The sequence below is a fragment of the Narcine bancroftii genome, chromosome 9 (genome assembly GCF_036971445.1).
Source record: "Narcine bancroftii isolate sNarBan1 chromosome 9, sNarBan1.hap1, whole genome shotgun sequence".
NCBI classification, from domain to species: domain Eukaryota; kingdom Metazoa; phylum Chordata; class Chondrichthyes; order Torpediniformes; family Narcinidae; genus Narcine; species Narcine bancroftii.
In genome coordinates, this window is record NC_091477.1 from 121,575,283 (window position 1) to 121,601,343 (window position 26,061).

A 26,061-nucleotide genomic window follows, 5' to 3' on the forward strand; every position below is an offset into this window, starting at 1 on the left:
TTTATATATTTTGATTTGGGTTCTTTCAGTAATAATTTTGACAGTTTATTTTCTTTTAATTAATTAGTTTACAATATTTAGCAAAAGAATTAAAAGTGAGCTGAGGAAATGTTAGGTTCTGCAACATGCTTCCAAGGTGCAACATTAAAAAGTAACCTGTTGAAGTAACTGAAAAGAAAGCTGAGAAGGAGTGGGAATGGACGACCTTCCACGTCGTAACTATTTCAGGATTGTGATTTTGTGAAATTATTTCTCATAACTGTGAAAACCAGGATAGAGGTTGAAAAGATCCATTTGCAGGCTTTAAGGGATTGATAACAGAATTTCAGGCAATCAAGTAAAGTTTATTGTCATCTGGTTGGGGGGCGAGTGGAGGATTTAAACATCATGAAGCGTATAATGGACTTAATTTTTTTTTCCTATTTGTATCTTTTTAATTTTGTACTGCCTCTGTGTATGGACAAAAATGTTAAACAAAATATTTAAAAAGTTTATTCTCATCTAATTGCACAAGTACAAACTGACAAATCAGCATTCTCCAGAGCTCGGTGCGAAACACGCAGACAACACAGCAGTCATAACACGTATACAGACAAAGAATAAAAATGCAGTATTCATATGTACAAATATATTAATAAATATTGCTACAGAAATACGAGAGTCTCAGATGGTCAGTGCGAGCAGTTCCTTTGGTCGTTCAGCATTCTCACTGCCCGTGGGAAGAAGCTGTTCCTCAGCCTGGTGGCGCTGGCTCTGATCCTCCTGGATCTCTTCCCCGACAGGAGCAGCTGAAAGATTCCATGTGCGGGGTGGAAGGGGTCCTTAATTATTTTGCCCACTCTCTTCAGACAATGATCCCTGTAGATCACGTCAATGGTGGGGGAGACTCCAGTGATCCTCTCGGTCATTCTTATGGTTCTGTGCATTGACCTCCAATCTATTTCTCTACAGCAACTATACCACACTGTAATGCAGCTAGACAGGATGCTCTTGATAGAGCTCCTGTAGAAGACTGACATGTTGGCAGTCTTACCCACTTCAGTCTTCTCAGGAAGTTCAGTCACTGACAAGTGAGGAGATGTTGTATGTCCACAATAAGTCACTAGTTAAGAACTCCAAGGAACTCGGTGCTCTCCACTACAGTTGTTGAGTCGTGAAGGGTGGTCATTCCTGGTCCTCCTGAAATCCATGATCATCTCTGCGTTTCCCAGAATGGTTCCAGCTGCATGGGGGATTATGGGTAGGGTTGACGGGCTTGCTCTGCCACGTATTGAGCCGCTGGCACCAACGAGTGGCCCTGAAGGCTGAAGTGGCCCGGTGAGATCCCAGAGCGGCTGACAGGGCTGTCACAGCTTGCCCCGGCCACCCCTGATGGCTCTGCTGGCCTGGCTGTCCCTGCTCTGATGGCTTCTGCCCCTGCCCTGAGGGGGTCATGGAAGGAGAGGGGTGAGTGAGTGGGATAGAGAGAAGTGAGATGTGTCACAGACTGATGATGTCATTGTGACATCATCATCGTGCCCCTAGCCAGCAGCTTGCAGCGGATGTAGCTTTATGCACTGCTCCACTTCTAGCACTACCTTGGAGAGGGATTGGAGTTGCCGCCTTGCAACCACTCACGAACCATTTCTGAAGCTAAGTTTGCTGATGAAGGGGAGGAGAATCTCCACCTCTATGTTTGTAATTTTTGCTTTATAAAATGGCCAATAGGAAAAGGTTGGGGTGGGGGGCTAATGGAAACTGGAGAAGTCGACGTTAAAGCCAATGACCAGATGGAATATGAAGTGTATGAGGTGTTGTTCCTGCAATTTGCGGGTGGTCCCAGTCCGACAGTGAATGAGACCATGGACAGACATGTCAGCAAGAGAATGGGGTGGGAATTAAAATGGGTGGCCTCTGGGAGATCCACACTATTGTGGTGGACAGAGCAGAGGTGCTCAAAGAAGCGATCTCAATCTGCATCCATCTTTTCCAATGTAGAGGAGACCACAATGCGAGCACCAAATGCAGTGACCCCTATAAATTCACAAGTGAAGTGTTGTTTCAATTGCCATGTTAACAGGCAGTTTGGAATTGGCCCATTTATCATTGAAATGGCATTTGCCTTTTACCCAGCACATAGTCCACGCTGCTGAAGATCCAGCTGCGCTGGGTAGGTCACGTCTCCAGAATGGAGGACCGTCGCCTTCCCAAGATCGTGTTATATGGCGAGCTCTCCACTGGCCACCGTGACAGAGGTGCACCAAAGAAAAGGTACAAGGACTGCCTAAAGAAATCTCTTGGTGCCTGCCACACTGACCACTGCCAGTGGGCTGATCTCGCCTCAAACCGTGCATCTTGGCGCCTCACAGTTCGGCGGGCAGCAACCTCCTTTGAAGAAAACCGCAGAGCCCACCTCACTGACAAAAGGCAAAGGAGGAAAAACCCAACACCCAACCCCAACCCACCATTTTTCCCCTGCAGCCGCTGCAACCGTGTCTGCCTGTCCCGCATCGGACTTGTCAGCCACAAATGTGCCTGCAGCTGACGTGGACATTTGCCCCCTCCATAAATCTTCGTCCGCGAAGCCAAGCCAAAGAAAGAAAGTAACTGCCCTCACTGTGTTGAAGGTGACAGAGCGTTAATGTGTTCAATCAACTACTAAAATAATAAATGTCTTTGATCAAGTCACAATTAATGACTTATTTAGCAGTTAAAAAGTAAAAAACACCAATATTTAAAGACGGATAGAAGGGCTTTAATGCAATGTTGCACATCATTTTAGGTGTGGACTTACCACATATGCCGCAAAGGAGTCCAGAATATTCAGATGGAACAGACACATCAACATGGTGGATACCGTCAAATCTCACCCACAAGCCAAAGTTAGTTTCTAGAGAAACATAGACACCGCTCCTCCGTACCATCACCAGGTCCATGACTGATACAGGTAGGTTTACTCGTTCTCCATTCAGCTGCAGTAAAAAAGAAAAATTCCACTATCATCTATGAGGGAGGTGTAACAATTATATCATCACACTCCAAGTCAACAATTTTCACATTAGCTTAACCAACAAAAGACACAAAATAATTATACTCCAACACCTTCAAAGCCCCTGACTGATTTTGTTTTAGACACAAATCCAAATATAGCTGTGGCAACTGAGGAATTTAACTTCTGTTAATTAAACTAATTAAATTTAAGTATGTGATTATGGAATTCCCAGACTGCCAAAAGAATCTATCTGAATTACAAATAGTTTAAAGAAAGAAAATTTGTAGCTATTGGCCTAGATATGACTCCAGACCTGAAGATTCTAAACCTACCTCGTCATTTTAAAGGAATTAGAGGATTAGAGGATTTACAGTAATTAATTGTTGTCAGCCATGCCTTCCCTTCAATAACTGAGCTTTTTAAAAAGTGAAAATTCTGGCCTAAAAACTATAACATACAACAGCTCTAAGAAAATACTCTCAATGATTAATCATATGACGCATTCATTATTTCAAACTAGGGCACAAAATACTGATTCTACAAATACCAGGATTTTACTTAAAAGAATACATTTCTTCAGAAAATTCTATCAGGCCAGCCGATCTGTTGGATCCAGTCTAAGGGCAGGCCATTCAATTGAACTTGGACAATTTATGATTTTTTCAATCAGATTTGCCACTAAAGCACTGTCATTGTGTGAAATGTAAACAGACTACCTACCTACTTACCTACCTACCTACATAGGCAATTGCTTTGAGAATGTTACGGTGATCAAACACTACACAACTCGGCAAATCAGAAACCATGGCTACATGCAGAGGTTCCTGAATTGCTCAGTTTGTGATATTAATTTCAGGATTAAGATCAGCAAGGGTAAACACTCACATGCAATCAGGAAGGCAAAATAGGGGTATGCACAGAGAATCCAGACACCTATGTGACACTGGCAAATGACTGCAATTCAACCCTACAGGTCAGCGACAATGATGTCTCCCTTCCTGAGGGGTTGAATACCACTACGGATAAAGATGACATCAAAGAAAGCCTCATCTCCACCTGAAGAACAGGCGGCCTGCATTACCACAGGGGAGGTGAGCAGGACCAGACAGCATAACTGGTTGGGTGCTGAAGGACTGTGAGGCTCAGCCAACAGAGGTTCTAACAGACATCTTCAACATCTCACTGCAGCAGGATTCAAGGCAGCCACCATCTTTCCACTGCCCAAGAGAGCGATGGTGTTACGAGCCCAAAGGACTCAAAAACCAGCAGCACAGAAATTCACCAAGACAACGGCTACTTCAACAAAACTGGTTTTATTTTCTTAATACAGAATAATAAGATCAATACTTAACTTATTACTATTAACTTAAATTAACCCCTTTCTAATTCTAAGAGCTCATGCATTCAATGTCTGTGTGTTCAGGAAAGTTCTTTTTCACTGTCTCCAAGTTCACTGGTATCAAACAATCTTCCATAGTGTGCACAGAATTAAACACTTATCATATTCACCAGGCTCTGGGTGACACACAAACTGATCTCCTTCAATCAGCAACTAAAGTGTCTTGCCAAAGAAACTTACCCCCCTTGGGGTTTTTAAAAAAGATAACCTCTTCTTCCAGGTGACCACAAAGAGTTTTTCTTTTTCCCCTATTTCAGGAGAAATACAATCTCTGCAATTGACTACAGAAATTTAGAATAAGCTAAACTCAGAACTCAAAACCCACCTTGAAATGGGGTAGTGCAGCAGATCTGCCAACTTGCAGCCTTCACCACAAACTGTTGCAGTAAACTGACTGTCTCTCTCTCCAAAGAATGGCATATTTTTTTCTGTTTGCAAAACAGAAATTTAAAATTCTGGCACCAGTCTAGCAGCAAAAGATTACTCAGTTCTTGAGCCTGGACACTGTTCAAACATACTGGTCCATAAACATCTACTTGTGAAATTCTCACAAGCACATCCATTGTCTCTGCAAAGCCAATTACAAACATGAAGTCTACTTTTGCCAAGCTCTTGCATGGAAAACTAGATGTTTATTTATAAAATGTGACTGAATAACTAAACCTCATAATCTTACCCTTTTAAGATATATTTTTATCATAATTATATTAACTTATTCCATAACAGATGGCAGTTGACCTAATGACTACCGCCCAGTGGGAATGACCTCCATGATCGTTACGAATGACTGGAAATGGAACGCAGCAAACTACACCTTCCTGTGACATTGGACCCATTCCAGTTTGCCTAGTATACAAGTTGGTCCACTGCTAATAGCCTTGACCCTCCATTCCGTCCTGACCCACCTTGAAAATGATACTGTTGTTCATTGATTTCAGGTCAACATACAACACGATCATACCTCAGAGGATGGTGGATAAACTGTTTTTTTTTGGGACTGGGCAATTTGATTCTCATCTTCTTGACCCAAAAACTAGTCAGTCCGGGTTGGTAGCAAAACCTCAAGCCCAAAGCACTAATGCACCTCAGGTCTGTATGCTCAGCTCGCTACTGTTCATGCTACGGGCTCATGACTGCACGGCCAGATTCAGTTCAAAGAGAAGCAGCAAGTTTCCAAATGATACAACAGCCACAATGATACAGGGAGAAGGTTGGGCAAAATAGTACAAGAACAACAATCTGAGTCTCGATGTGAACAAGACAAAGGAGCTGATTGTGGATTTCAGGAGAACTAAGTAACACATCAATGGTTCTGTCATGGAGAGAGTTCCTCAGACGGACTATAAAGAACAACTTATCCTGGACCCACAATACCTCTTCATTAGTCAGGAAAGCATAGCTTGCACCAATTGCTATAGTGCAAAATATAAAGTAATTTGAAACAAAAATCAGTATTGTTGACCTTAATTATGTAAAGTTCACTTAAATCAGGTATTTAAATTCGGACCCTGGCTGCTGGTACTGTAGCTCCATGGTGCAAACCACTGCACAAACTGTGGCCCCATCATAATTAACCCTCCCTCCCCTACGTTTACAGGTAAAGCCATACTAATATATTTAATAACATGAAAGACCTCAACAATGAAGACGCTGTTTACATCCGGTACCGCACGGATGGCAGTCTCTTCAATCTGAGGCGCCTGCAAGCTCACACCAAGACACAAGAGAAACTTGTCCGTGAACTGCTCTTTGCAGACGATGCCGCTTTAGATGCCCATTCAGAGCCAGCTCTTCAGCGCTTGACGTCCTGTTTTGCGGAAACTGCCAAAATGTTTGGCCTGGAAGTCAGCCTGAAGAAAATTGAGGTCCTCCATCAGCCAGCTCCCCACCATGACTACCAGCCCCCCCACATCTCCGTCGGGCACACAAAACTCAAAACGGTCAACCAGTTTACCTATCTCGGCTGCACCATTTCATCAGATGCAAGGATCGACAACGAGATAGACAACAGACTCGCCAAGGCAAATAGCGCCTTTGGAAGACTACACAAAAGAGTCTGGAAAAACAACCAACTGAAAAACCTCACAAAGATAAGCGTATACAGAGCCGTTGTCATACCCACACTCCTGTTCGGCTCCGAATCATGGGTCCTCTACCGGCATCACCTACGGCTCCTAGAATGCTTCCACCAGTGTTGTCTCCGCTCCATCCTCAACATTCATTGGAGCGCTTTCATCCCTAACGTCGAAGTACTTGAGATGGCAGAGGTCAACAGCATCGAGTCCACGCTGCTGAAGATCCAGCTGCGCTGGGTGGGTCACGTCTCCAGAATGGAGGACCATCGCCTTGCCAAGATAGTGTTATATGGCGAGCTCTCCACTGGCCACCGTGACAGAGGTGCACCAAAGAAAAGGTACAAGGACTGCCTAAAGAAATCTCTTGGTGCCTGCCACATTGACCACCGCCAGTGGGCTGATATCGCCTCAAACCGTGCATCTTGGCGCCTCACAGTTCGGCGGGCAGCAACCTCCTTTGAAGAAGACCGCAGAGCCCACCTCACTGACCAAAGACAAAGGAGGAAAAATCCAACACCAAACCCCAACCAACCAATTTTCCCCTGCAACCGCTGCAACCGTGTCCGCCTGTCCCGCATCGGACTTGTCAGCCACAAACGAGCCTGCAGCAGCTGTGGACATACCCCTCCACAAATCTTCGTCCGCGAAGCCAAGCCAAAGAAGAAAAAGAAAAGAAGAAAATTGTGTTTATATGTGTGTGCACTGTGGTCTGGAGAAACACTGTTTCATCAAGCTGTCTATGTAAAGTCAGATGATAATAAACTTGAACTTGAGGCTTTGTGGAAATAAATAAGACAAGTAGAGAGCACTTTTCACATTGTTGTATAGACCTGGTAATTCTATAAATCAGCGAAAGTTCAGTTCTACACAAATACATCACCAAAAGCTTCTCCAAGGGTAAATAATGTTGTGTTTCAGCAAAAGAAGGCTCTGGATGACACAGACCCTCAAACAATGTTAGAGCACTGGTCTTGGAAACCAGGGGTCATGAGTTCATTCCTCACTGGGACCTCATTTCTGTGAAGCACGCAAGACAAAGTGGCAACTCTCCATCTTCCTCATGGTAGACAAAGTTAAAGAATTTCATGTATGTTACATTCTAAATGTAGAATTACATGACAATAATGGAACCTTTACCTTTACTAAATGTTCACAATAAATTTATAAAACACTGACAATTATAGAGCTAAGGTAAGTACTGTATTATCTTTGTACAAATGAAAATAACTCTGAATAAAGGTACATACCATCACTTTATGACTTTTCATGATTGAAATAGTGTTGTTATGTACAGACACATGCACAGAGTTCACCCAGGACACTTTAGTGTTGGTACCTCTGTGCTCATTTGTTGCTGACACATCAAAGTAAGGAAGGCCTGAAGCTTCACTGCACAGCTTAGAGAGGAGATATGTGCAAGTTCCCATGAAGTGATGAACACGAGAGTCAAAAGTATTATAATGAGGATCTCCTGAAGCACTGCATGTGCCACGACCTACAGAGAAAAATTAATGAATGAAGTACTGTCATCTACCAACTCATTTCAGTATTTGATAATGTCCATCAATTTATCTTGGTGCCTGTGACAATAAACTTGAACAAGATCAAGGCATCGGTGAAAAGTGAAACAGTGAAAATTTCAGGTCTGGGACCATCCAACTGAACAATTCTGATGAAGTGTCCTGGATATGAAATGTAAAAATATTTCTCTTCCCACAGAAGATGACCTGACTTGCTGAGTTTTTCCAGCATTTTGTCTTATTTTCAGATTTCCAGAACAGGCCCTTTTATTTTCACCTGGCATGCTTCCTTAGTACAAATCAACTTTCTCTGACAAAAAATACACGGTATCAAATGCAAATTATTCCTTCCAAAGTGGTCTCTGAAATATTATTTTTTCCCTGATAATTTTCTGTCTCCTTTGTCTCCTAAAGATGTTGATTCTAGATACAGGATGCTGTAATTGGTTATGTACAGGTACTTTCCTTAAATGGCCATGTGGTTTTGTTTTGCACAGTGGTAAATATCAGCCATTAATTCAACAAAACTGAGCTTGGTGTTAGTTGTAGAGCTCGTCGAAAGAATCAAAGACTTGTTGATCCAAACCAAGGCTTTTATTAGCAAAAGACAGGAGCTCTTCGCAGGTGGCCGACCAGTCCAGAATGATCCGACCTGGCTAGGGACACAACCCTTTAAGGCCCAGACAGTAGGCGTGGCTTAGCTCTCAGCCAATCGCTGTAAGCACAGTCTAGATACTGTAACTATATACACTATATACATTGGTGATAGATCTGTCCTATCACATTAGTGAACAATGGGTTCAGGAGTGAAACCCCATGAAGGTTTCTCTTCTTTTACTGTTTATGACAACAGTCTTTTTAACAGCCTGAAAATATAATCTCCATGTATGATTTTTCATCCTAACTGCCTCCAAAGTGATGTTCCCAAATTTAAACAAACCATAGAGAAAAGGACAGGCTATAAAGATTCTTCACACGCATAAAATAAATCTTTCAAATCTAATGTATCATGAAAACATTTATGAATGACTGTTCCCAGATACTTCCTGTGAGTGTACAGATTCTATCATGAATGTGTACAGGTACAGATGGTCGTGTAGGATGACTGTGATTGGCTGAGAGTGTAGCCACACCTACTGGCAGGTCTTAAAGGATTGCTCCTAGCCAGACCAGGGTCATTTGGACTGGTCGACCTACTTGTGATAGGCTCCAGTCTTTTAGTTAATAAAAGCCTTGGTTTGGATCAACAAGTCTTTGGTTCTTTCGACGCGCTCTACAGTTATTAGGTAGTAATATTTTCTTTGGCAGTTTTGAAAAAATGTATCTCTTAGCTTTGCACCTTTTACAGTTAAACGTGGTTATCAAAGTGTTATTCAGAATCAAGACATAACCAACATTCAAAAAAAAGAGGGCCATCAATAGGAACGAGCAAGAGTAAATTGGAAACGGATGTTAAAGAGTGAAAGCACAGAACTAATGTAGAGAACGTTTAGGGACCAGTGAATAGATTAGTCACCCTGGGACAGGGAAAAGATGAAAGGAAAATGGAATCGTAGTTGATGAAACAGGTGAGGCAGCTGGTCGAGAGGAAGAAGGAAACATACATTAGATGCAAGAGGCAGGAATGAGGAAGAGCTCCTGAGAAGTATATGTTAGCCAGGAAGGAGCCTAAGAAAGGAATTAGCAGAGTTTGAAGGGGGTTCGAGAAGTCTTTGGCAAGTAGGATGATGGAGAACGTCATGATATTCTGTACGTATGTGAAGAACAGAAGGATGACAAGAATGTAGGTGGAGCTGCTTAAGGATAAAGGAGGTAACATGTGCCTGGAGACAGAGGAGATTGGGGAGGTCGTAAATGAATACTTTGCATCAGTATTCACAAAAGAAAACTACCTTGATCAGCATGAGCTCCAAATAGAGCTGAACAATATGGAGATTTAAGCAGGAGGAAGTGTTGGATCTTATTAAAAACATTAAGATTGTTAAGTCCCTGGGGCTAGATGTAATATACCCAAGTTTGCTGTAGGAAGTGAGTGAAGAGATAGCTGGTGAGTGGCAATGAATTTTAACTCCTCTTTGGCACAGTGGAGATGTCAGAGGATTGGAGAATGACTAATGTAGTCCCCTTGTTTAAAAAAGGTAATCAGGAAAATCCTGGGAATTATAGACCAGTGAGTCTTACGTCAGTGGTATGCAAGCCATTGGAGAGGATTCTTAAGGATAAGATCCATGCGCATTTGGAGAAGAACTGTGTACTAAGAATAGTCAGCATGGAATTATGAAGAGAAGGTTATGCCTCACCAACCTAATTGACTTGTAATTCGAACCAGCAATAGGAGATAAGTTGCTTCATTGTCAAGCCCACAGGGACAAAATGGAGCCTTCTATGCCATGAATTCCTCCCATTCTTAAGACTCCAATGTAAAAGAGCACATGAGGGCCCCACATCACCTTCACATTCCATTCCTTTACCTGTGTCCTCAGGAGCCCTGCTGCTGGTTATGGTTGAGGTGCTCGTGGTGGTGGTGGTGGTGGAGGTGGTGGTGGAGGTGGTGGAGGTGGTGGTGGTGCTCGTGGTGGATATACCACACCCCTCTGCCGGAAAAAGAAGGAACAGGATCAGAAGACCTTAGCTTTTCACAGATCAATATGTGGTCACAACTTCCAGCCTTTCGAAGCATGGAAAAACATAAGAGAACCGTGGTATTATGGGAGAAAGGCTGGCCTTAGGCACTAAGTACAATAATGGCGTCAGTATTGATTACATTTACAAAATACTGCCAAAGTAGATACCATACACGTCAGACCAACCTTCACAACATCCTACGTGGAAGGAAATGTCATCTACGGCTACATCACTCCGGTAGTCATTGCCCCGGACTGCTTCAAGAAGGATCTGTCACAGAAAGTATCACAATATCAGAAGGAAATACTGTCGATTGCACCATTCGAGCACCCTGCTGGCATTAGAAGAGAGAGAGAAAAACAGGGCCACAACCAGTCACAGATCTGAACAAAACATGTACAGGGAAAACAAATCTTAATACAGTTCAAAATATAACTGTTAACTTCTCATCATCTTCTGTCATAAAGACAAGGGAAAGCACAACACTGCAATTTGGGCCACAGAAAGGAAAATGGAATTTCCACCAAAGAAGTGTGTCGATGATCCATTTAGCCAGAGAGTAAGAGGTAATCCACGGAGTGACTGGAGAGAGGAAGAAAGAGGCCTTGGAGTGTTACACCAAAGATTTTAAAAGTTTTAAACATAAATCACAAAGTTGAATGAATAGGCACGCAGCGTTCTGTCCGGTATTGGCTGCCAGTTATATGCGCAGCAAGGTGATGCGTGAACTGTCAGCAAGACCAGTAATGAAATGGCGTGCTTGGATGTCAGTGCCAGTCAGCGGGGACATTCATTCAGCTAGCTCCAGGGAGAAGAGCAGAAGAAACCTTCAGCCCATTGAAACAGTACTAGCAGAGTTGTGACTTTCAGGAACTTCCAGAGTTTGCTTGGTCATTTCCAATCACCAGACACAATGTGCCTAAAGGCCTCCACCACTTCTCTCAAAGGGATCTCTTGAATATTATTCAAGAAGTTTACCTGAGAATGTCCAGAGAGGTAAAGGTCTACTTCTCCTGCAATCCAGCTGTTTCCCTGATTTCCTGACTTAGACCACTTTAGGACTGCTGCCCCTTGATCGACCTGGTAAACGTTCAGACCCATGCTTTGAGCTACTCCATACATGTGGTACCAGAATCGCATGCACTGAGCTCCGCTCTTTACACATGGAGCGCTGATCAACTGAGCTCGATCTCCCGGTTTGCCATCATTGCCTTCCAGGTAAACGTAGTAGCCACCTGCACACAGCACACAAGAAGCTTTATTGCTTACAAAGAAATCAGCTGCAGAGTGGCGAGATACGAATCTCACGTCACCTACCGGCAGTGGTGTGGTCAAACGCTGGTCCTGTATTAAACGATGGTGTCGACCCACTGATGCGTTTCCAGTCCAAAGTATCGGTCTTGGATTGGGTCCAGCGGCACAGGTCACTATCAAAGTTACAATCCAATGCACAACCTGTGGGTTTCATCAAGGCAGGTCAGTTGCGTGAACACACCCAGTCACAGGTAGAAATAACTCCAGCATGTCACTTGCACTCTTCAAACAAGCTCACGTGCAACTCGGGGAAAAGGAAAGGCTTTAAAACAGAGGAAAGGAGTAAGGTATCAAACTTACTTTTCTCAAAACAGCCACTCTGCTGCCTCCAGTCTCCAAGCACAACACCAGCTGCTTCACAGGCTGAAGCATAAGACGCCAGAGTGTTGCACAACTGCACGGAATCTCCACCGGTGACACAATGATCGTAGACACAGCTTTCAAAGTAGAGCTGAGGTGGGATATGCCAGTGGCACTCTTCAAATGGACCAGGGTTGTCCAAAACAATTTTGCAGTACCTCTCAGCCTCTTCTTGTGATGGCGGATCGCATGTCGGTGGAACAGGAGCAGTTTGATTACACCTGTGCAACAGAAGCAATCTCTCACTTTTCTCAACTGGGAACGGTCTCTCATTCTACTTTATCCTCTGCAGAGCAGAATGAAGGTTGCAGGAGGGCTAGGGGACTGGGAGGTTAGAAAACACAGGGGCGTCAAATATTAAAGGAGGCACCGGCTTCCTGCACGCAACTGAAAAGACTGCAAAGCTGGAAACATCCTTTCCGTTCTTCGCCGTGTGCTGATGTCGCTTTGAAAGCTCTGCATTGTCCCTACGTACCATCCCATCACCCAACCCTACCACTTGCTTTAATTACCGCAACAAATATTCTCTCACTCCATGCAAGAAATCTTAGCATTTACATTAACAGAAACACACGACAGAAAAACTCACTGCCAATCGTCATCGGCAACCGCCCAACTGTTTCCAAACTGATTGGAATCCAAGGCTAGAATTCCGTCAGGTTTCAGGAAGTCATCCAGCTGGTCATTGGTGTAGGTCCCGCACAAGCCGCACAGCTGTCCTTGGTATCTCTCATCCACAACGACGACAAGTTGTTGATCTCCATCAAATTTCACCTGAAGACCAAAGTCCGTCTCCAACAGAACAAAGGATCCTAGCAATGTCACTTTCACTGAAGGAATGGGTCTCACAGGGAGCTCAACTCTCTCTCCGTCAACCTACGCCAACACATTACCAAGTGAACAAACACAGAATCGCAAACATCCCAGATATCGCACATCAATACATCAAATCACTGCAGAAATATTTGCTCTTTGCTATAAAATACTTACATAAACCCTCTTATTTTTCCGCAGTGCAATATGAAGGTTGTCAAGACGCAAGCCAACTGAATTAATGGCAGACCACGTCGGATTACCTCTGTGCTCATTTCTACTTGTCAAAGAAAATCGAACAGATGAATTTCCGCAGGTCTCAGTCACCGTATAATTGCAGGCACCCTGGAAATGGTACAGCTTCCCATCAAATGTTGTATAGTGCGGGTCACCATAGATGTGGCAAATTGCTGTGTCTGGCCGGTAACATCCCCAAATGCCGCCCTGCACTTTGCAAATTTCCCCCGCTCCACAAGATCCTGGCTCGCACTCCACTCGGTCATTCCCAGTGCAGCGGCACTTTTCTCGACATCCGTCTTCCCAGAACATTGCACCTTTCTGACACACAAACAGCAAACATCATTTTCACAACGGCCGCACGGTGAAAAGGAAGCAGAACCTTGTTTTCCGAGAAACCGGAGCGCACCGACAACCCTTGTCACTCACCTCGTAGTATTGGTTGTTGTGCGTGCAGCCACAGTTCTCGACAGGCACACACGAGCTTCCACTCAGGACAAAGCCAGCATTGCACTCACAGTCCTCCACACAAGGTTCACTGCAGTTAGCTGAAGCAGAACGGTCAGTGCAAGTGGTTGGACAAGCGCTGGCACAGGCATTGTAATGACTATTGGCTGGGCACATGACATCTGAAAGCAGACAAGGAACAAGATATTTTACACTCGAGTTGAAAGTATTCTCTGACACAATAAATTGGACCAATCCTCAGACGGGCCAATGTGGCACTAACCACATCTGGAGCCGGTTAATACCTACCACAGAAAGTGGCGTTCCTCCACGGCAGAACGGTCACTCCTGCGCTTTGGCAGGCATCTGCATAGATCTGCAGGCTATTACACAAAGCCACTCGGTCTCCGTCCAACAAGCACAGTTCAACAACACAACTTTCAAAGATGCCATGGGCGCTGATTACCGAGTGGCAATTTACAAACGGCCCCTGTTGACTGGTGATCAGGCCACAGAACTCGTCACTTCGGTAGCGGGCCTCGTCAGCGGGCTGACACTCTTCCTCTCCCTCGTCTGGGTCACAACCTGGCTCGAAAGGTGGCACCTTCCAGCTATTTCCCAGTTCGTTGGAATCTTTGGCTTGCTCTCCATCAGGTTTCATGTAATCATCCCCTCTCATTCCATTGTAGTTGCCGCACATGCCGCAAGTCTGATTAAAATACGTGCTCGGCACCTTCACTTCCACCGAGTGATCCGTGTCGTAAGAAACATGCAGGCCAAAGTCAGTGGACAGCACCACGTACCTTCCGCTTCTCCTCACACTCACGGCACCTTCAGCAAGCTGAACAGGTAAGGTCGCCCACACTTCATCAACCTGAGCACAAGAGCAAATCCTGCGTTATCCAACAGTCTTTCTATCACAGCACTGCAACCGTGCACCAAGCAAACTCCAGCAGCAATGCAAACAATCACTGCAATCGACACATCATTCATTACATTACGCATCACTTTTCTGCACCTTCAGATACATTCAGAACATGCTCTTCTCGTTAGGAAACGAACTGGAAATGCGACGAGAATTCAACTCTCCTCCGTTACACTGCACTGTACCTTCTCCCTCGCTCAATTACAAAAAAATCGCTTCACACAGCTCACGATTCCTAACTCAGGATTGGTAGAAAGTGTTGGACTCCGCCTTACAGTCACAAGCTTACCAATACACGGTGAGGTTCCATCTTGACAATCCAAACCTTGTGGTCACGAACAGCGACCTGAACTCTCTGAACGTAAGATACTTTAGGGTTGCCACGGTTTTCATTTTTTGCTTCAATGTTGAAGTGTGGAAGAGAGGAGGAGTTTCCGCACAGCTTGGCTATCGTATAGGTACAGCTGCCCATAAAATGGAGCGTCGCTTTGTCAAACGTGTTGTAATGTGGATCATTGTGGACTCTGCAGATTCCGTAGGTGTAGGGGTAGCAGCCAGGGACTCCGTTCACAACTCCACAGTACGAATCGCGGGAACACGTTGAATTCGAGCACACCATTTGACTGCCTGCTGAAGGACATCGACACTGAGTTGAACAGGTATCATCGGTCCAGAATTCAGAGCCCACTGGGTAGTGCTTTCCTTCAGACCAGCAGCCACACTGATGTTTCGGCACACATCTGTCGTTGTAGAAAAGGTAACCGCTGTCACATACGCAGCCTTCCACGCATGGTTGCAAGCAGCTGGATGGAGCACTTGGACTGGCACAAGTAGCGGGGCAAGCTGAGCCACACTGTTCGTAATGACTATTCGCTCCGCATTTTAGGGCTGTGAAGAGAACCCATAAAGTGGCACGTTAATTTCCTATGGAATTCCTTCCGTCAACGCTCGGCTCAAATCACATTGATCAATAACTTCTGATGGCTTCCTCTCGCCACAAAGTGGCATTGAAGCATCTGGCAGATCATTCTCAAGCACTTACGGCAAAAGGTCTCATTCCTCCAGCCTTCCACTTTGGCCCCCGCTGACTGGCACGCATCTCCATACGACTCCAAACTACTGCACAGAGAGCCTGTCTCCGTGCCTAATGCGCAAAGGTCGTACACGCAATCATCGAAATAAACCTCTGGGTCTATTTTGGAGTGGCACCCTTTGAAAGGACCATGCAAATCCACGATTATCCCACAGTACTGGTTACTTTCGATGATTCGCTTTTCCTCGCTCGTGCAATTTGGCCTGACGCCGACATCAGGAGTACACCTGGAAAAACAGCGGCATCCCAAATGAGAAAGAGGTTAACGCGACAGCAAAACGCTGCAAGCCAGTACCACAGCGATGAACGGCAGAGATATGCCAGCTTTCAAAGGAAGGGGGAAAATCCCCACAGCTACGTTACAATGTACCTTGTGTCATTTGGAGTCTGCCAGCTGTTGCCAAAGCTGACCGAATCAGGCTCCATTATTCCATCCGGATTCAGAAAATCATCTCTTCTGTCGTCATTATAGTTGCCGCAGAGTCCACACACCTTGCCCTTGAAAGGACTGGGGAGAGTTACCTCTGCTCGATGCCTGCCATTGAACTTCACTCGCAATCCAAAACTGGTGGTAATGACCACGTACTGCCCAGACAGAGCCACAAGAACTTCTGAGGTGACTGACATCGGTAGCACTGCCACTTCCCCATCAACCTGCAAACAGACAAATCAGCCATCAATTGATTCTCCAGCCAACACACATTTCAATGCACCCGATGAAGACACTTAGCACATCTAACCCTTACCTTTACAACGCGCCCTTTTCCGAGCACGATCCTGTGATTGAAAACCTCAACCGTGACGTGTCTGACGTACGACACGTAGGCATTTCCTGATCTGTGCTCATTTGCAGCTTCAACGTTGAAATAGGGCAGACTGGAGTTGGTACTGCACAGTTTTGATAAGGTATACGTGCATGTTCCCATGAAGTTGTGAGCTTGTTTATCAAAGCTCTTGTAATGAGGATCTCCTTGCACGATGCAGGATGATTCTGAAAGTGGTGAAGTAAAGATTTATAGGTGGAATGCCAGTCAGGAATATACACCCCATTCACAAGGATGTTGACAAGCTAAGGTGAAGGTCAGGGAAGAATAAACTTGGGAATCAAATAATTTTTGCCCAAAACACCGCCCTGGGAAACTGCCACGTGCTCGATGAGTTAGAGATTTTAAGAAACTGGCAAAAAGCAAAGAGAGAATATCTTTGATCCGGAGGGTGGAATTTGCGGACCTGAAAATTACTCTTTCCAAGAGTAGTTGGGGCAGGCACAGACCCTCACCCACTTAGAAAGGGGTAGAATATGCAGAGAAATTGCTTTGACCTAGAATCCTACAGTCTTGTAACTGGAACCAGCAATAGGGTATGAAGTTGCTCCATGGTCGAGCGCACAAAGGACCGAATGGAGCCTTCTATGCCATGAGTTTCTCCCATTCTTAAGACTCCAATGTAAAAGAGCACACGAGGGCCCCACATCACCTTCACATTCCATTCCTTTACCTGTGTCCTCAGGAGCCCTGCTGCTGGTTATGGTTGAGGTGCTCGTGGTGGTGGTGGTGGTGGAGGTGGTGGAGGTGGTGGTGGTGCTCGTGGTGGATATACCACACCCCTCTGCCGGAAAAAGAAGGAACAGGATCAGAAGACCTTAGCTTTTCACAGATCAATATGTGGTCACAACTTCCAGCCTTTCGAAGCATGGAAAAACATAAGAGAACCGTGGTATTATGGGAGAAAGGCTGGCCTTAGGCACTAAGTACAATAATGGCGTCAGTATTGATTACATTTACAAAATACTGCCAAAGTAGATACCATACACGTCAGACCAACCTTCACAACATCCTACGTGGAAGGAAATGTCATCTACGGCTACATCACTCCGGTAGTCATTGCCCCGGACTGCTTCAAGAAGGATCTGTCACAGAAAGTATCACAATATCAGAAGGAAATACTGTCGATTGCACCATTCGAGCACCCTGCTGGCATTAGAAGAGAGAGAGAAAAACAGGGCCACAACCAGTCACAGATCTGAACAAAACATGTACAGGGAAAACAAATCTTAATACAGTTCAAAATATAACTGTTAACTTCTCATCATCTTCTGTCATAAAGACAAGGGAAAGCACAACACTGCAATTTGGGCCACAGAAAGGAAAATGGAATTTCCACCAAAGAAGTGTGTCGATGATCCATTTAGCCAGAGAGTAAGAGGTAATCCACGGAGTGACTGGAGAGAGGAAGAAAGAGGCCTTGGAGTGTTACACCAAAGATTTTAAAAGTTTTAAACACAAATCACAAAGTTGAATGAATAGGCACGCAGCGTTCTGTCCGGTATTGGCTGCCAGTTATATGCGCAGCAAGGTGATGCGTGAACTGTCAGCAAGACCAGTAATGAAATGGCGTGCTTGGATGTCAGTGCCAGTCAGCGGGGACATTCATTCAGCTAGCTCCAGGGAGAAGAGCAGAAGAAACCTTCAGCCCATTGAAACAGTACTAGCAGAGTTGTGACTTTCAGGAACTTCCAGAGTTTGCTTGGTCATTTCCAATCACCAGACACAATGTGCCTAAAGGCCTCCACCACTTCTCTCAAAGGGATCTCTTGAATATTATTCAAGAAGTTTACCTGAGAATGTCCAGAGAGGTAAAGGTCTACTTCTCCTGCAATCCAGCTGTTTCCCTGATTTCCTGACTTAGACCACTTTAGGACTGCTGCCCCTTGATCGACCTGGTAAACGTTCAGTGCCATGCTTTGAGCTACTCCATACATGTGGTACCAGAATCGCATGCACTGAGCTCCGCTCTTTACACATGGAGCGCTGATCAACTGAGCTCGATCTCCCGGTTTGCCATCATTGCCTTCCAGGTAAACGTAGTAGCCACCTGCACACAGCACACAAGAAGCTTTATTGCTTACAAAGAAATCAGCTGCAGAGTGGCGAGATACGAATCTCACGTCACCTACCGGCAGTGGTGTGGTCAAACGCTGGTCCTGTATTAAACGATGGTGTCGACCCACTGATGCGTTTCCAGTCCAAAGTATCGGTCTTGGATTGGGTCCAGCGGCACAGGTCACTATCAAAGTTACAATCCAATGCACAACCTGTGGGTTTCATCAAGGCAGGTCAGTTGCGTGAACACACCCAGTCACAGGTAGAAATAACTCCAGCATGTCACTTGCACTCTTCAAACAAGCTCACGTGCAACTCGGGGAAAAGGAAAGGCTTTAAAACAGAGGAAAGGAGTAAGGTATCAAACTTACTTTTCTCAAAACAGCCACTCTGCTGCCTCCAGTCTCCAAGCACAACACCAGCTGCTTCACAGGCTGAAGCATAAGACGCCAGAGTGTTGCACAACTGCACGGAATCTCCACCGGTGACACAATGATCATAGACACAGCTTTCAAAGTAGAGCTGAGGTGGGATATGCCAGTGGCACTCTTCAAATGGACCAGGGTTGTCCAAAACAATTTTGCAGTACCTCTCAGCCTCTTCTTGTGATGGCGGATCGCATGTCGGTGGAACAGGAGCAGTTTGATTACACCTGTGCAACAGAAGCAATCTCTCACTTTTCTCAACTGGGAACGGTCTCTCATTCTACTTTATCCTCTGCAGAGCAGAATGAAGGTTGCAGGAGAGCTAGGGGACTGGGAGGTTAGAAAACACAGGGGCGTCAAATATTAAAGGAGGCACCGGCTTCCTGCACGCAACTGAAAAGACTGCAAAGCTGGAAACATCCTTTCCGTTCTTCGCCGTGTGCTGATGTCGCTTTGAAAGCTCTGCATTGTCCCTACGTACCATCCCATCACCCAACCCTACCACTTGCTTTAATTACCGCAACAAATATTCTCTCACTCCATGCAAGAAATCTTAGCATTTACATTAACAGAAACACACGACAGAAAAACTCACTGCCAATCGTCATCGGCAACCGCCCAACTGTTTCCAAACTGATTGGAATCCAAGGCTAGAATTCCGTCAGGTTTCAGGAAGTCATCCAGCTGGTCATTGGTGTAGGTCCCGCACAAGCCGCACAGCTGTCCTTGGTATCTCTCATCCACAACGACGACAAGTTGTTGATCTCCATCAAATTTCACCTGAAGACCAAAGTCCGTCTCCAACAGAACAAAGGATCCTAGCAATGTCACTTTCACTGAAGGAATGGGTCTCACAGGGAGCTCAACTCTCTCTCCGTCAACCTACGCCAACACATTACCAAGTGAACAAACACAGAATCGCAAACATCCCAGATATCGCACATCAATACATCAAATCACTGCAGAAATATTTGCTCTTTGCTATAAAATACTTACATAAACCCTCTTATTTTTCCGCAGTGCAATATGAAGGTTGTCAAGACGCAAGCCAACTGAATTAATGGCAGACCACGTCGGATTACCTCTGTGCTCATTTCTACTTGTCAAAGAAAATCGAACAGATGAATTTCCGCAGGTCTCAGTCACCGTATAATTGCAGGCACCCTGGAAATGGTACAGCTTCCCATCAAATGTTGTATAGTGCGGGTCACCATAGATGTGGCAAATTGCTGTGTCTGGCCGGTAACATCCCCAAATGCCGCCCTGCACTTTGCAAATTTCCCCCGCTCCACAAGATCCTGGCTCGCACTCCACTCGGTCATTCCCAGTGCAGCGGCACTTTTCTCGACATCCGTCTTCCCAGAACATTGCACCTTTCTGTCACACAAACAGCAAACATCATTTTCGCAACGGCCGCACGGTGAAAAGGAAGCAGAACCTTGTTTTCCGAGAAACCGGAGCGCACCGCCAACCCTTGTCACTCACCTCGTAGTATTGGTTGTTGTGCGTGCAGCCACAGTTCTCGACAGGCACACACGAGCTTCCACTCAGGACAAAGCCAGCATTGCACTCACAGTCCTCCACACAAGGTTCACTGCAGTTAGCTGAAGCAGAACGGTCAGTGCAAGTGGTTGGACAAGCGCTGGCACAGGCATTGTAATGACTATTGGCTGGGCACATGACATCTGAAAGCAGACAAGGAACAAGATATTTTACACTCGAGTTGAAAGTATTCTCTGACACAATAAATTGGACCAATCCTCAGACGGGCCAATGTGGCACTAACCACATCTGGAGCCGGTTAATACCTACCACAGAAAGTGGCGTTCCTCCACGGCAGAACGGTCACTCCTGCGCTTTGGCAGGCATCTGCATAGATCTGCAGGCTATTACACAAAGCCACTCGGTCTCCGTCCAACAAGCACAGTTCAACAACACAACTTTCAAAGATGCCATGGGCGCTGATTACCGAGTGGCAATTTACAAACGGCCCCTGTTGACTGGTGATCAGGCCACAGAACTCGTCACTTCGGTAGCGGGCCTCGTCAGCGGGCTGACACTCTTCCTCTCCCTCGTCTGGGTCACAACCTGGCTCGAAAGGTGGCACCTTCCAGCTATTTCCCAGTTCGTTGGAATCTTTGGCTTGCTCTCCATCAGGTTTCATGTAATCATCCCCTCTCATTCCATTGTAGTTGCCGCACATGCCGCAAGTCTGATTAAAATACGTGCTCGGCACCTTCACTTCCACCGAGTGATCCGTGTCGTAAGAAACATGCAGGCCAAAGTCAGTGGACAGCACCACGTACCTTCCGCTTCTCCTCACACTCACGGCACCTTCAGCAAGCTGAACAGGTAAGGTCGCCCACACTTCATCAACCTGAGCACAAGAGCAAATCCTGCGTTATCCAACAGTCTTTCTATCACAGCACTGCAACCGTGCACCAAGCAAACTCCAGCAGCAATGCAAACAATCACTGCAATCGACACATCATTCATTACATTACGCATCACTTTTCTGCACCTTCAGATACATTCAGAACATGCTCTTCTCGTTAGGAAACGAACTGGAAATGCGACGAGAATTCAACTCTCCTCCGTTACACTGCACTGTACCTTCTCCCTCGCTCAATTACAAAAAAATCGCTTCACACAGCTCACGATTCCTAACTCAGGATTGGTAGAAAGTGTTGGACTCCGCCTTACAGTCACAAGCTTACCAATACACGGTGAGGTTCCATCTTGACAATCCAAACCTTGTGGTCACGAACAGCGACCTGAACTCTCTGAACGTAAGATACTTTAGGGTTGCCACGGTTTTCATTTTTTGCTTCAATGTTGAAGTGTGGAAGAGAGGAGGAGTTTCCGCACAGCTTGGCTATCGTATAGGTACAGCTGCCCATAAAATGGAGCGTCGCTTTGTCAAACGTGTTGTAATGTGGATCATTGTGGACTCTGCAGATTCCGTAGGTGTAGGGGTAGCAGCCAGGGACTCCGTTCACAACTCCACAGTACGAATCGCGGGAACACGTTGAATTCGAGCACACCATTTGACTGCCTGCTGAAGGACATCGACACTGAGTTGAACAGGTATCATCGGTCCAGAATTCAGAGCCCACTGGGTAGTGCTTTCCTTCAGACCAGCAGCCACACTGATGTTTCGGCACACATCTGTCGTTGTAGAAAAGGTAACCGCTGTCACATACGCAGCCTTCCACGCATGGTTGCAAGCAGCTGGATGGAGCACTTGGACTGGCACAAGTAGCGGGGCAAGCTGAGCCACACTGTTCGTAATGACTATTCGCTCCGCATTTTAGGGCTGTGAAGAGAACCCATAAAGTGGCACGTTAATTTCCTATGGAATTCCTTCCGTCAACGCTCGGCTCAAATCACATTGATCAATAACTTCTGATGGCTTCCTCTCGCCACAAAGTGGCATTGAAGCATCTGGCAGATCATTCTCAAGCACTTACGGCAAAAGGTCTCATTCCTCCAGCCTTCCACTTTGGCCCCCGCTGACTGGCACGCATCTCCATACGACTCCAAACTACTGCACAGAGAGCCTGTCTCCGTGCCTAATGCGCAAAGGTCGTACACGCAATCATCGAAATAAACCTCTGGGTCTATTTTGGAGTGGCACCCTTTGAAAGGACCATGCAAATCCACGATTATCCCACAGTACTGGTTACTTTCGATGATTCGCTTTTCCTCGCTCGTGCAATTTGGCCTGACGCCGACATCAGGAGTACACCTGGAAAAACAGCGGCATCCCAAATGAGAAAGAGGTTAACGCGACAGCAAAACGCTGCAAGCCAGTACCACAGCGATGAACGGCAGAGATATGCCAGCTTTCAAAGGAAGGGGGAAAATCCCCACAGCTACATTACAATGTACCTTGTGTCATTTGGAGTCTGCCAGCTGTTGCCAAAGCTGACCGAATCAGGCTCCATTATTCCATCCGGATTCAGAAAATCATCTCTTCTGTCGTCATTATAGTTGCCGCAGAGTCCACACACCTTGCCCTTGAAAGGACTGGGGAGAGTTACCTCTGCTCGATGCCTGCCATTGAACTTCACTCGCAATCCAAAACTGGTGGTAATGACCACGTACTGCCCAGACAGAGCCACAAGAACTTCTGAGGTGACTGACATCGGTAGCACTGCCACTTCCCCATCAACCTGCAAACAGACAAATCAGTCATCAATTGATTCTCCAGCCAACACACATTTCAATGCACCCGATGAAGACACTTAGCACATCTAACCCTTACCTTTACAATGCGCCCTTTTCCGAGCACGATCCTGTGATTGAAAACCTCAACCGTGACGTGTCTGACGTACGACACGTAGGCATTTCCTGATCTGTGCTCATTTGCAGCTTCAACGTTGAAATAGGGCAGACTGGAGTTGGTACTGCACAGTTTTGATAAGGTATACGTGCATGTTCCCATGAAGTTGTGAGCTTGTTTATCAAAGCTCTTGTAATGAGGATCTCCTTGCACGATGCAGGATGATTCTGAAAGCACTAAAACAAAGATAAAGATTATTCATCAGAAATGCTGGAGACTTCCTCTAAAATTGGATCACATGTCAAATCTGATTTGGACATCAAATTGTATAGGATTCAAATGACAGGTGCAATGTCTGGAATTTATCCAGGATTCACTTGTTGGAAATTAGGCAATGGCAGGGATCCAAATGCACATATATTCTGAACATCACAACATCAAAATGCCAAACACATGACAAGGATGGGATACAAACTCATGCAAGAGTTGCACAATCTGTATGCTGTCGTCCATCATAACCTCTCATCCATTTGGTACGAGTGTGTCTGAGAGTTTTGAGAGATTTCCTCTTTCCAGAATCATTTGAAACAATCTGAATGATAGTGATATCAAATATGTTTTTCACAATCTCACATATCCTCCATTTTTCTATAATGTTTCTTGCTTTCACCAGTGGAGGATAGACTCATGGCTCGTTCTGCAAGTTCAAAATCCAATGTCTTCATAAATATTTTGTCTCCTAGATTCTTCACTACATGTGACAATGAGATAAAGTACCTGCACCAGTTGGGCATATCACAACTCAATGTACAATATACCTACTCTACACTTCTCATATTGGTAAATTGTAATGAGAAATTGTAATTCCCAGTATGACACAAAATAATAATTGAAAATTAATTTGGTTGAGATGGAACATTTTCCCTTGATGTGACTGGTTCAATGCCATTGCTGCTTGGCTAACTTCATAGTCAACATATGGGTTCTTCTTCAATTACAACCAATGCATTCCCTTGATCATTTGAGGTCAGCATGTGCAACCTCGATGTTTGCTCAATCAAGGGTTCAATTCTTCGGTGACCTGTGTTTCCAAAAAACAGTTTTCTTTGGAGACTATCATAATGTACCGCTGAGATACTGGAGGCAAAGCTTTATGGTGTACTACCTTTCCAAGTACTGTATTGATGCACATAGCACACATTCTTGCGGAAAAACTGCATCAAGTTCAAGTTCATTGTCATCTGATTGTATAACCCATCGAAGAGTGTTCTCCGGTCCTTGGTGCAAAAAAGTGCAAACACACTCCCAGACATAACACATATGCAAATGAAAATGAAGCAGTACTTATCTTAATATGTATTAATAAATAATAGTCTTGGAGTGTTTGTTTGAGCATTTCCTTTTAGTTTTCAGCATTCTCACTCCCTGTGGGAAGTAGCTGTTCCTCAGCCGAGTGATGCTGGGTCTGACTTTCCTGTATCTTTTTCCTGATGGGACCATCTAAAAGATGCTGTGTGCAGGGTGGTAGGGGTCCTGAATGATTTTGTGAGCCCTCTTCAGGCAACGATCCCAGTAGATCACGTTGATTGGGGGGGGGGGGGTGGGGGAGGGAGATTCCAGTGATTCTCTCTGCCACTCTTATGGTCCTGTGGCTTGACCTCTGATCCAATGCTCTACAGCAAACAAACCACACTTTGATCCAGACAGCCAGGAAGCTCTTTTTTCTTAAATTTTTAAAAATTTTTCGCACTATGAACCATACTGACCAAAATACTCACAAACATTTCCCTCTTGAATATGCACAGTGTCATTTTCTCCCCTTTTTCCCCCTCCCTTCCTTCCCTCCTTCACCCCCCTCCCCACCCACTCAACGTTCAACCTATATGATACAATAAACCCATTAAACAATGTCATCACACAGTGAAAATAAACAAGAAAATTGTGTCATCTACTTTTACACACTGGGTCAGTTCATTTCGTCTTCTTCTCATTCTATCATTTTAGGGGGTGGAGGTCCGCGGTAGGCCCTCTCTGTTGTGTTCCATGTACGGTTCCCAAATTTGTTCGAATACTGTGATGTTATTTCTTAAATTATATGTTATTTTTCCAATGGAATACATTTATTCATTTCCATGTACCATTGCTGTATTCTCAGGTTATCTTCTAATTTCCAGGTTGACATTATACATTTTTTTGCTACAGCTAAGGCTATCGTAATAAATCTTTTTTGTGCTTCATCCAGTTTGAGGCCTAATTCTTTACTTCTTATATTACTTAGAAGAAAGACCTCTGGATTTTTTGGTATGTTGCTTTTTGTGATTTTATTTAATACCTGATTTAGATCTTCCCAAAACTTTTCCACTTTCTCACATCCCCAAATTGCATGTCCTGTTGTTCCCGTTTCCTTCTTACAGCGAAAACATCTGTCTGATACTGTTGGGTCCCACTTATTTAACTTTTGGGGCATGGTTGACAGCCAGGACGCTCTTGATAGAGCTCCTGTTGAAAGTTGACAGGATGGTGGCTGGTAGCCTTGCCCACCTTATCATGACCCTTTTGCCTGATGTTGGAAGCAATATCAATCACAAAATCAAAGTATTAACCACTACTAGAATTGCTTCTCTCTTTCTGAGTTTATCTAAGATTAAAAGGTTGGGCAAATCACTACTCTGGGTCAGAACAGGATCAAT

General features: G+C 45.0%; 1 protein-coding gene across 9 annotated transcripts in view; it reads right to left on the reverse strand.

Moving 5' to 3' along the window:
• LOC138742745 (IgGFc-binding protein-like) overlaps positions 1-26,061 on the reverse strand; it is a 105,630-nt gene that overhangs the window by 46,448 nt on the left and 33,121 nt on the right. For 8 of the 9 annotated variants that reach the window (XM_069897564.1, XM_069897565.1, XM_069897566.1 and 5 more), the window contains 28 exons: positions 23,354-23,607; positions 22,978-23,261; positions 22,557-22,834; positions 21,804-22,402; positions 20,899-21,463; positions 20,572-20,771; positions 20,083-20,463; positions 19,682-19,968; positions 19,033-19,313; positions 18,736-18,873; positions 18,397-18,653; positions 17,604-17,688; positions 17,277-17,387; positions 16,526-16,770; positions 16,150-16,433; positions 15,729-16,006; positions 14,976-15,574; positions 14,071-14,635; positions 13,744-13,943; positions 13,255-13,635; positions 12,854-13,140; positions 12,205-12,485; positions 11,908-12,045; positions 11,569-11,825; positions 10,776-10,860; positions 10,437-10,559; positions 7,693-7,940; positions 2,774-2,951 (listed from right to left, as the gene is read on the reverse strand). In XM_069897564.1, the coding sequence (XP_069753665.1) occupies positions 2,774-2,951; positions 7,693-7,940; positions 10,437-10,559; positions 10,776-10,860; positions 11,569-11,825; positions 11,908-12,045; positions 12,205-12,485; positions 12,854-13,140; positions 13,255-13,635; positions 13,744-13,943; positions 14,071-14,635; positions 14,976-15,574; positions 15,729-16,006; positions 16,150-16,433; positions 16,526-16,770; positions 17,277-17,387; positions 17,604-17,688; positions 18,397-18,653; positions 18,736-18,873; positions 19,033-19,313; positions 19,682-19,968; positions 20,083-20,463; positions 20,572-20,771; positions 20,899-21,463; positions 21,804-22,402; positions 22,557-22,834; positions 22,978-23,261; positions 23,354-23,607 (7,869 nt within the window). The remainder of the gene's footprint in view (positions 1-2,773; positions 2,952-7,692; positions 7,941-10,436; positions 10,560-10,775; positions 10,861-11,568; positions 11,826-11,907; positions 12,046-12,204; positions 12,486-12,853; positions 13,141-13,254; positions 13,636-13,743; positions 13,944-14,070; positions 14,636-14,975; positions 15,575-15,728; positions 16,007-16,149; positions 16,434-16,525; positions 16,771-17,276; positions 17,388-17,603; positions 17,689-18,396; positions 18,654-18,735; positions 18,874-19,032; positions 19,314-19,681; positions 19,969-20,082; positions 20,464-20,571; positions 20,772-20,898; positions 21,464-21,803; positions 22,403-22,556; positions 22,835-22,977; positions 23,262-23,353; positions 23,608-26,061) is intronic. The other variant, XM_069897563.1, reaches the window with a different exon arrangement.